Consider the following 11,152-nt stretch of genomic DNA (forward strand, 5'->3'; position numbering starts at 1 on the left):
CAAATGGGCGTTAAGTGCTCAGCCCAGCACTTCTGTTGTAGCCCATCAGGTGCCACCTCTTTGTTACTGAACCAGGTCCACTAGCCCAAACGCAGTAAAGCCAATCTACTGACTCCAGGTTGCAGTGAAGGAAAGTACAGCATTTCTTGCCAATGCACCCAACCTGGGTCAAGCAAGGAGAATGGGCAGCTCATACTCAAAAGACCCAAACTTCCCGATGGCTTTTGGGGGAAGAGTTTTTAAAGGCAAGGTAAGGGAATTCCCTGGCAGTCCAGTGGTTAGGACTCCACGCTTTCACTGCTGAGGGTGCAGGTTCAATCCCTAGTTGGGAACTAAGAACTAATCCCGCAAGCAGCGTGGTGCGACCAAAAAAAAAGGCAAGGTGAGGGACAGGGTTGTGAGGTGTGCAATCAGCTTGTGCACAATTCTCTGATTGGTTGATGGGGAGGTAAGAAGGTGGTATCACGGGCTCAGTATTATCAATCCTCAGCTCCAGCTGGTCTGGGAGCTACGTGTTGGTGGTCAGCACGCAGTTAACTTCTTCCACCTGATGGGGGTTTTAGTATCTGCAAAACTTAAGGAGGAACTAAAGGCCCTTGACTTTCTTTTACCTCTCAACTATTATTATTTTGTCTTGCTTGACACTTGAGGCCCCGTGACCTCACCCACGTGTGGCTGGCCATTCCAGTTACCATGAAGATCAATTCTTGAAGAGCTGGACTAACAGAGCTGTTATTTAATTGAGATCATGTGTGAGGAAAGGCTCTGCACCACGAATCTCTCAGTGCCGCCAGCACCTGGCACACAGTGGGGCCCAAACCACGGAGGCATCACTGACTTCTTCCTCTCATAGGCACATCCAACCCATCAGCAAATCCTTTTGGCTCTGCCCTCAAAGTGCATTAGAGTCTGATCACTTCTTATCACCCCCACTGCCACCAAAGGCTCCTCTCCCTCATCTGCAACGCAGCAGCCTCCTGACAGGTCTTTCTGCTGCTGCCCTTGCCCTCTGTAGTTTGCTCTCAATGAGAGGGTCTCCTTTAAGATATGGCTGACCAGCTCTCTCTTCCGCACACTCACTCAGAGTCAAAGTCCTTTCAATGATCTAAAACAGGCCCTGCATTATCTGGGGTCATATTCTGATTTGGCAACGGATATGACACCAAATGCACAAGCAAAATAGGAATGGATAAACTGGACTTCATCAAAATAAAAACTTTCATGCTTTAAAGGACAATATCAAGAAAGTGAAAGCGACAATCCACAGAATGAAAGAAAATATTTGCAAATCGTATACCTGATAAGATACACTTGTATTCAGACAATTTAAATAACTTTTTCTTTTATTTAAAGAACTTTTACAACTCAATAATAAAAATATAAGAAACCCAGTTTTAAAATGGGCAAAGGCTCTAAAAAGACATTTCTCTAAAGAAGATACACAAATGACCAGCAAGCACAGAAAAGACGCTTGACATCATTAGTCACTATGGAAACGCAAATCAAAACCACAATGAGGTGCCACTAAGATGACTATCATAAAATTATGGACAATAAAAATTGTCAGCAACAAGGTGGAGAAATTAGAACACTCGTATTTTGATGGTTGGAATGTAAAATGGCGTGGCTGCTTTGGAAAGCAGTCAGTTTCTCAAAAAATTAAATACAGTTATATATGACCTAGCAATTCCACTCCGACGTATATACCCAACAGAACTGAAAACACAAATCCACACAAAAACTTATACACAAATAGTCTTTTTAAAAATATATATATATTTATTTGGTTGCACCAGGTCTTAGTTGCAGCAGGTGGGCTCCTTAATTGCGGCAGGTGGGCTCCTTAATTGCAGCTCCAGGGTTTCTTAGTTATGGCTCGCCAGCTCCTTAGTTGCAGGACATGGGCTCCTTAGTTGCGGCATGCATGTGGGATCTAGTTCCCCGACCAGGGATCAAACCTAGGCCCCGTACATTGGGAGCGCAGAGTCTTATCCATTGTGCCACCAGGGAAGTCCCCACAAATATTCTTTTTTTTTTTTTTTTAATTTATTTTTTATTTTTAAAAATTTTTTTTAATTTTATTTATTTATTTATTCATTTATTTATTTATTTATTTATTTTTGGCTGTGTTGGGTCTTCATTTCTGTGCGAGGGCTTTCTCTAGTTGTGGCAAGCGGGGGCCACTCTTCATCGTGGTGCACGGGCCTCTCACTGTCGCGGCCTCTCTTGTTGCGGAGCACAGGCTCCAGACGCACAGGCTCAGTAATTGTGGCTCACGGGCCTATTTGCTCCGCGGCATGTGGGATCTTCCCAGACCAGGGCTCGAACCCGTGTCCCCTGCATTGGCAGGCAGATTCTCAACCACTGCGCCACCAGGGAAGCCCCCCACAAATATTCTTAACAGAATTATCCAACAGCCAACGTGGAAACAATCCATATGTCCATCACAAGATATACTGATAAACAAAATGTGGTACATCCACACAATGGAATATTATTCAGTCATAAAAAGGAATAAAGTACTGATACATGTTACAACATGGATGCACCTTTAAAATATTGATATTATGCTAAATGAGAGAAGCCAGACACAAAAGGCCATATGTTGTGTGATTTTATTTATATGAAATGTCCAGAATAGGCAAATCCATAGAGACAGAAAGCAGATTAGTGATTGCCAGAGGGTTGGGGGGAAGGTGGATAGAGAGTGACTGCTAATGGTGTGGGTTTCTTTTTGTGGTGATAAGCTGTTCTGGAATTAGACAGTGGTGATGGTTCAGAACTTTGTGAATATGATAACAAACTATTGAATTATACGCTTTAAAAAGAAATAAGTAAAATTTTAAAACCAGAAAAAAAAAAAAAGTAACACTGACCTATCAGGCCATTGGCTGTTGAACCTGGACATCAAATTGCCAGCTCCAGAGCAAACAAACTCCAACCCATCATCCGGGGTGCACACCAGAAAGACAAATTCAGATACACAGTTCATTCTCTTATCAAGATTCGATACCTCTGAAATGAGTAAAGAGACACAGTGAACACTTCCCATCTTCTTAGATGGAGACACATATCTCTCTGATTTTTGAAAAATGACAAACCTTCCTCTTAGACAAACATCTCATTGTGTCCCGTGGTCTCCTGCAGGCACATCTGTTGAGAGTGAGATGGTCTGGGTCAGCACCAAACACTTTGTGTGTGTGTGTGTGTGTGTGTGTGTGTGTGTGTATACACATTTAGTTTTATTGTAACAAAGCAACTTGTACGCTTTTAACGTTTAAAACTGAGCATCATCTTTCCTTTCCAGTGAAACAAAAAGAAAAATTTTTAAATAAACAGGAACAAAATTACAATAGAGAATGTCAATTGCAAATAAGATCCTACAGGTTCTGCTGATTCTCCCATTGAGTGGCAGGGCTCAAGTCATCACTAGGAGAGAATTTTATTTTAAAAGTGTCATCTTAAACTGCAAGGATGTCCGTTAAACATCACAATTAAACATGTCAAAGGAGAAACCATGTTGTCAAAATGCCCACTCAACCCACCCAAACATCTCAAACCCCCCCTTTGCTGACCTTTTATAACCCCATTTTTTAAAGTTTTTTTTTTTTAAACAACAGAAAGTAGACAGATACATGTTGGTAAATGTTAACTGTCCATATTCACATAGAGACACAGTGTAATCTCTGAGCCCAATCAATATACAGAGAAAGGAGGAAAAAAGCTAGAATTCTATGCATTACTACACAGGGGCCTAGCACCCTCCAGCTTCCAGCAGAGCTAAGGGAGCAGAAGGTTTTTCTTTTTTCCCACAGAGCATGGTGGTGTTGATTCCATAAAGTTTTTTTGAGACAGGACGGGATAAAAATGAATTTGGAACAGAAAGGGGTAGAGATTCTTTTCCCACTGAATTCTGCTCAAGGTATTTCCCCCCAAAATAAGTTGTGAGCCACGGTATAAAGGAGAAAAGAGACCTCAAAAACAGGGCGACTGAGCACAAGAGGAGGAGGAGAAAAAAAAAAGACTGCAACTTGCTCCCAGGGACTGGAGAAAATTTAAAAAGGAAGGTCAGAATCCATCAGTGTTCCATTAGTCATCTTCTCCTTCATCTTCTTCTCCTTCCTCCCCCTCATCATCATCTTCATCTTCTTCACCTTCATCCTCATCCCCTTCTTCATTAATATCTTCCAATCCTTCTTCCTCTCATCATCATCATCATCTCCTTCTCCTTCCTCATCATCCATGTCTGGGACCAAGTAGTACTGTAATGGGTTTGGCCAAATATCATCTTTGATGACCTCTCCTAACTCATCTGCACCTGCATCAGAATGATCAGTAAACCAGGTGAAGAAGCTTTCTGGTTCCTCAAGCTGTCTCTTCCTGCTGGCTTTATTCTGCGTTTCACTTGAACGTTTTGTCAGATCCTTTCCGGATTTCCATTTGATTTCAGTGGACTTTGAAGATGGATCACCACTCTCATTCAGATGAAATTCTTTGGAAGAACTTTATTTTCGAAGTAAGGGTTTTCATCAAAATAAAAATCTATTCTGTAGCCTGATTTAATATCTTCAAATTCTGTCACTTCGACTCGTGTCAAATAATGCAGCGCCTCTTCATCCTCCTCCCCAAGCAGTGCAGACACTTGTGGATGGTTAACAAACGTTGTTACCCCCAAATTTGGGATTTTGGCGATCAATTCCGACCTCTTCTGAAAAAATGGTTGGCGGAGTTTGTTATATTTCTGTTCTATTTTCAAAATCTCCTCACTGGCTTGTTCGTTAAGTCTGTCTATTTCATTTTGTACTTCATCAATATGTTCAATTGCTTCTTCCTGTTCTTTTTCTGAGGTCCCGTCTGCCGCCTCCTCCTGGCGCTCGCTGGCTCGCTCTCCCTCCCCCTGGCTCACGCGCTGCCCTTGCGGCCTGAAGACGCGGGAGGGGCTGAGGCAGTGTGCCGGCCCGGCCTGGGCTCCTGCTTACGGAGGGGAGGCGACGACGGACCGGCAGGCGGCTCAGCTCCCTCACTCACGCTCCTTGCTCCAGCTGCTGCTCCGTCTCCCCGAGCCGCCTCCTCTTCCTCAAGCATCTTTATGTATCCGGCAGGCGTCTGGATGGGAGGCTGGGTCCCCTCGTGACAACGTCTGCTCCGAGATGGACTTCTTCCTGCCCTTTTCATGAACTGCTTAGGGAGGCCGGGCCACCAGCTCTCAGTAGCCTTCACGTCTGGCCTTGGATGGGTGCCTGACTCACATATGTGAACACACCCTGCAGAGCCTTGAATGGCCTTCATCTTCCTCACTGGTAGAATAATGGGGTCAGATTTGACCAGGGAGACGTGAAGAGTGTTCCAGGGAGCATCACCTTCAGAGGGGTAGGAGGTGAGACTTGGGGAGCGCTATTAGACACTGTAAAACAGGATCCTCGTCCACAGGACCTCTCCGGGGCTTTAACGTGCTGAAGTGGGAGGCAGGATGGTTATACGGATTAAGAGCCAAACCCTGGAATCACACAGTGATTTGGACATTCATTAGCTGTGTGACCTTGGGCAAATGACCCAACCTCTCTGAGCCTTAGTTTCCTCACCTCTAAAATGAGAGTAACAAGAGTACCTCCTTTGGGCTTCTTCCCTTGTGGCGCAGTGGTTAAGAATCCAGCTGCCAATGCAGGCGACACGGGTTCGAGCCCTGGTCCGGGGAGATCCCACACGCTGTGGAGCAACTAAGCCAGTGTGCCACAACTACTGAGCCTGCGCGCCACAACTACTGAAACCCGCATGCCTAGAGCCTGTGCTCTGCAACAAGAGAAGCCACTGCAATGAGAAGCCTGTGCATCGCAACGAAGAGTAGCCCCCGCTCGCCACAACAAGAGAAAGCCCGCGCGTAGCAACAAAGACCCAATGCAGCCAAAAGTAAATAAAATAAAATAAATTTAAAAAAAAATACCTCCCTCCCAGTGAGGCTGGGAGGCTTCAATGTGTCAAAGTGGGGCTAGTCGATTACCATTCTGTGAATCACAGCTTGGCCTTGGCCCCTGTGGGAGCTCAGAAAGCACAGCAAATTGTGCCCTGTTGGATATGAAGGAGGAGTTTTCCAGGGACAGGGGAAGGGGGAGGGAATCCAAGGCAAACGGAAAAGCAGGCACAAAAGCATGGAGGCACGACTGGCTCTGGTGGCCTCGAGAACTGCTGAGATGCAGACGTGTGGGTGACTCAGGCACGGTGAGTAGGGGAGGGAAGGAGGCAGCAAGGGAGCAGCTGGAGAGGGGACTGGGCCACAGCGAAGTCACTGGGAGCCACAGAACAGCTCTGGAGAGCATCCGGCAACTGCTACGAGTAACGGAGGAGAGCAATGAAGGTGCTATGTGCGTGGGGAGGAGGGGTCAGCTGGATACGACCCTTCTCTCCCCCAGCCTCGTGGCTAAGAAGGCCCTCTCTCCTGCAGGGGATGTGGAAGGAGACCTGGGGCCGGCAGTCAGGCTCAGGAGAGCTGAGAGGGCTCTCAGCCAGCCAGGGGAGCCCCGGGGAACTGGAGCAGGTGAGCCTCGCACTTGAAGCTATGCACGGGGAGAGGGTGCAGGCAGCAAACAGACTGTTTTGAACTAGGAATTAGATTCACATGGCCTAAGATACAAAAAAGTCACAGGACCAAAGGACAGAAGAGGTAACATGAGGGGGTGGGAGCAACCTCTGGGCCAGTTTCCTTTCCTAATAAGTAAAATAAAACTAGGCCCCCAAAGTGAGGTCAAGCTTTTCTCCTTGGTACCAACAGAATGGACAGACGCTCCTGAATTTGAAGAGCACCAGCCTGGGTGAAGTCAGGAAGGAACCACGCAGGCAGGCAGAGAGCAGTCAAGCCCCAGGTCTGGAAGCGGGGGGAGGAGTTTCAACTCCCCCTCCAGGAATTGCAGCTCACCCTGGTTGCTCTTACTCCAAAAAATTAGGAAAGGAAAAAAAGTAGGAAAGAATTAAGATTCCACACCTGGCAGTTTTAACTGACAAAAAAAGTATTTATTAATCTAGTTTTCCTTCTCTTGCCATAATCCAGAAGCATGACACTGATGGCCCGACATATCAGTGTGAAGTTGTCGAAAGCCCCACCAGTGACTGATTCCAAAATTCCATGACTGGCCTTTGTTAGGCAACAGGACTGCAGTTACAGCAATGGTTTCAAGTCCATACAGGAAGCCCACCAACCCCAGGGTCTCCCGCACCTGCCATGGCTCACTGGGTGGGTTGTGGAGCGTGAGAATCAACAGCACCGAGCAGACGGACCGAGAAGGCTTCGGGCAGAACATGCTGCGGTGTACTTCCCCTGACAGAGGCCGGAGCTGTCCACCCACAAGGCTTCTTGGTCACAGGCCTGGTTCCCTGGGAAGCATCTCTCTTTGGCCGAGGGTCAGAAGGCTGCACACCCAGGTCGCCCTGAGAAGCAGTCCCCACATGCCAACCCGAGCCTGAGCCGCCATCGCTGTCTTTCCAGCGGGTCCGCCCAGCCCGCTGGCGCTACTGCTGCTTGTGTGGAAGAGCCTTCCTGGGTGGTGGCAGCTCCCTGTGGATCAGGGTGAGTCCGCAGAGGATGAGGAAGACTCCTCCCCACCACAAGACCTCCTGGCACTCTCCATACAACACAAAACCCAGGAAAGCCTGCAGGACAGAGACAGCTGTGAGGCTGGGCAGGCACGTGCCCGCAGGATGCGACCACGGTGGGTGGGCACCACCTGACTCCCCTGTGGCTGAGTGCCCTCCTAGGGCGGGAGGAAAGGTCTGGAGCTGCAAGTCTTGGGCCTGAGACCCATCTGTTACCTTCAGCATATCTCACCTGGAGAAGTGGGGAGGGTACCTCCTCACAGTATCGGACCCAGCAAAGTGCACAAGAAAGCCCAGCAGAGGCCAGCAGCCAGGCCCAGCACACAGCTGGTCCACCAAGTCCTCCCCGCCTGGACTGCAGGGCTGACCGGCTCAGCCCCATCTGGGAGAGAACCTCGACCCTCCACATCTCCTGCCTGAGTTCACAGACCCCTGAGGAGCAGCAAGTAGGCTTTTGACAGTTGGACTTCATCCCCATTTAACTTGAGAATTCCTCCAAGTTAGAGATTAGAGGAGCAGCCACCGGGAGTCAAGACACAGCCCAACCTCTGCTTGAGTTCCTGGCCCTTCTCCTATGTGGGAAAGCAGGGGTTGCCCGAGGACAACCCGCCCAGAACCCTCCCAGAACCCAGGTTTGGGACAGAGGAACTGTACGCTCAGGCTACTCACCGAGCTGAGGATATTTGAAAAAGTCACTGTGACAGATGCAATGGCTGAAGACATGGAGAAACTGAGGCCCCGGCTAAAGAACGTCCACATCAGAGAATTGGTGGTAGCCATCACAATAATGCCTAAGACGCAGAAGCCCACGTTCACCTGCAGGAGAAAGCGTCACTGCAGCCACGGCCAGCCCCGGGGAAGCACGCCCAGCAGACCCCCTCACAGTACCCAGGGTCATGGTTACTGCTGGCAGCCGGGCCACCACAGCCTGGGGGTCCTCAGAGCTTTCCTGCACAGGGCTTCACTTAACCCTCAGCAGGGAGCACACCCATTTAACAGCTGAAACAACCTCAGAGAAGACACTTATTTGGCCATCTTGCCAGCCATGTGACCTTGGGCAGAAGTAAAATACGAATCCATACCAGTTATCTTCTATTGAACACCAGTCCCTTATTGGCCTCACAGTGACCAGTGCATGAAGTTCAGTCTCAGCAGGCCAAGTGGTTATTGCTCCGTCTGAGGGATGAGTAAATCAGGGGCGGAGCCGTCACTTCCCGGGATCAGGTAAAGCATGAATTAGGCGTCTCCCCACCCCCCCACCCCTGCCCCCATTCTGTGAAGGCTAAAACCCACTCAGGCTGGTCCCACTGGGCATTCTTGAGCTTTTACTCTGTACCAGGCCCTGTGCTAAGTGTTTTAAGTACAGTTTCATTTATTCCTTAACTTCATTTTACAGATAAAGAACCTGAGGCATTAAGTAACCTGCCTAAAGCGCCACAGCTTGGGGGAGCTGCCAGGATTCAGGCCCAGGAAGTGTGACTCCATGATCTGAACTAGGACACAGCCATGCCTAGCGAAACCACACGGGGGACTATTTGACTGGTGACCCCAGGCATCACTTGGAGAACTTGCAGATTTTTTTCTTTTGTTTTTAAAGGAGAGTACTGAAAGAAGAGAGGATCTTTAGAAGCCTCCTACACAAAGGATATGCAGACCCCTTGCTTGGTTTTGAGTTATAAACCTGCCTGCAGACAGAGCTGCTTCCCCTGGGGATGGTGCCCATCTATACCTCATCCTCTTACTTCTCATCAGCAGCTGAATATACAGAGTCTTGAGAAAGGAGTGTCTCTGTATAATTTACACAGAAGCATTTTATGTGCCAGTGCCAGCCTGCTTACGTAAAGGCTTATGAAAGTCTGATGCACAACTGAGAAGACTAGAAAACCTCATGGCTCATAGTCACTCATCTCACTTTGGACCACTTACTCCAAGAATTACACCCAACAGGATACCAACCTAGAGCATGGCAGCTCCCACTGGATTAGCTTAAACCTAAAGAATCAACCTGTCTACTGTCCAGGTCAGGGCCTAACCCTGGGTTGCAGATGCAATGAAATCTCTTTAACAAGCGGAAGGTGGCGTATGACTTGCGATGGGAGAGGCAAAGGTACACCTTAGCAGACATGGGGAGGCAGTTAAGGAGTTCTCAACATCGGGGTTATGTCCAGAATGTTTCTCTCAGTCTCCCTTATACCTAGGGTATCCCAAATTCCCAAGTTTCCGCCAGCAAGGGAGACCAGTCAAAACAGCCATTAACTACGGAGTTAAAGAGATGGGCAACAGGTGTCTCACCTTTAGAGTCACGTGGAGAGAAATGTTCGGGCAGAAAGGGCTTAAAATGAGAGGCAGAGAGTGGATGTAGGAGGTGTGCGTCTTCCCCAAGAGTGAACTAGCCCAATCGGAGGACAGATTTTAGGTCCCTGGTAAGGGAACAAGCCTCAGTCCCCGACGTCTCTTACCACCTACAATGGACGAGGGTTGGGCGTGATGTGGAGTCGAGGGATGCCTTCCTGCCCACGCTGTCAGTAGTGCCCGGCTGCGGAGTGGACCAAACAGACCAGCGGCGGTGAGGCGGCCCCCTGCGCCCCCAGCCCCGCTCCATCCCGAAGCCCCGCTGCCCCGTAGCGCCCCTCCTGCCCCGGCCCCACCCGCCGGCCCGCCGCAGCAGCGCCCCCGGCTCGACCTCGCTGCCGAAGGCCAGCTTGGCGGAGGCGGCAGCCAAGGCCCCGAACGCGCCGGCGCACAGGCAGTTGAACACGCCCCAGAAGCGGCGCCGCATTGCGCCCGCCTGGAGGTGCGGGGGGAATCCGGCGGAGGCGTCGGGGTAGACAGCCGCGCACACCCCTCCGCCGGCGAACTGACGCCTTCCCTCCATGGTGCCCGCCACCACCTCTCCGTGCGCCCGCCGCGCCAGCCACCGGCTGAGCCGAGAGCGCTCCGCGATTGGACGGCGGCCTCATGTGATGAGACGCTCACGTGAGAGGGGTGACCAATTGAGGCTCCGCGAGGGCCTCGAGGGGCGGGGCTGCCGGCCGAGCGACAGACAGCCTTCTCCCGAGGGTGGGCGGCTTTCCGTGTTAGGTTTAGGCTTTCCGAGGAGCACTGCTGGACCGGTGTCCAAGGCTGACTGCGGTACTGTGCTTGCTGTTGTAGAATAACTCTTCGCTGCCTAGCAGTTTCAATCCTTGTCACTCTGTGTGGTCCAGCATCAGCTTCCCGTGGGAATATGATTAAAACGCCCCATCCCAGGCTCCGCCCCACATCCATTGAATTAGCATATGCATTTTAGCAAGACCCCCAGGAGTCTGGCCTGCACCTTCTAGTTCGAGAAGCGCAAAACGTAGAGATGCTTCGGCAGAGGGCGCTAGAGACCGGCAGATTCAGCGAGAAAGCGGGGGTGGGGGGCTGGGGGGGGTAGGGGTGGTTAGGGCGTTTTTTTTTTTTTACATCTTTATTGGAGTATAATTGCTTTACAGTGTTGTGTTAGTCTCTGCTGTATAACAAAGTGAATCAGCTATATGTATACATATATCCCCGTATCCCCACCCTCTTGCGTCTCCCTCCCACC

General features: G+C 49.7%; 1 protein-coding gene and 1 pseudogene across 1 annotated transcript; both read right to left on the reverse strand.

Annotated features, from left to right (window-relative positions):
- Positions 1–3,575: 3,575 nt before the first annotated feature.
- Positions 3,576–7,292, reverse strand: LOC130709118 (protein SET-like; annotated as a pseudogene).
- On the reverse strand, positions 6,984–10,509 carry TMEM42 (transmembrane protein 42). Its single transcript, XM_057554989.1, has 3 exons — positions 10,268–10,509; positions 8,254–8,400; positions 6,984–7,641 (listed from the first exon to the last, which is right to left on the reverse strand). Exons 1-3 carry the CDS (start codon positions 10,457–10,459, stop codon positions 7,501–7,503), a joined length of 480 nt encoding a protein of 159 aa, XP_057410972.1. The 5' UTR covers positions 10,460–10,509; the 3' UTR covers positions 6,984–7,500.
- Positions 10,510–11,152: the final 643 nt, after the last annotated feature.

Source organism: Balaenoptera acutorostrata, chromosome 10 (assembly GCF_949987535.1).
Source record: "Balaenoptera acutorostrata chromosome 10, mBalAcu1.1, whole genome shotgun sequence".
NCBI classification, from domain to species: domain Eukaryota; kingdom Metazoa; phylum Chordata; class Mammalia; order Artiodactyla; family Balaenopteridae; genus Balaenoptera; species Balaenoptera acutorostrata.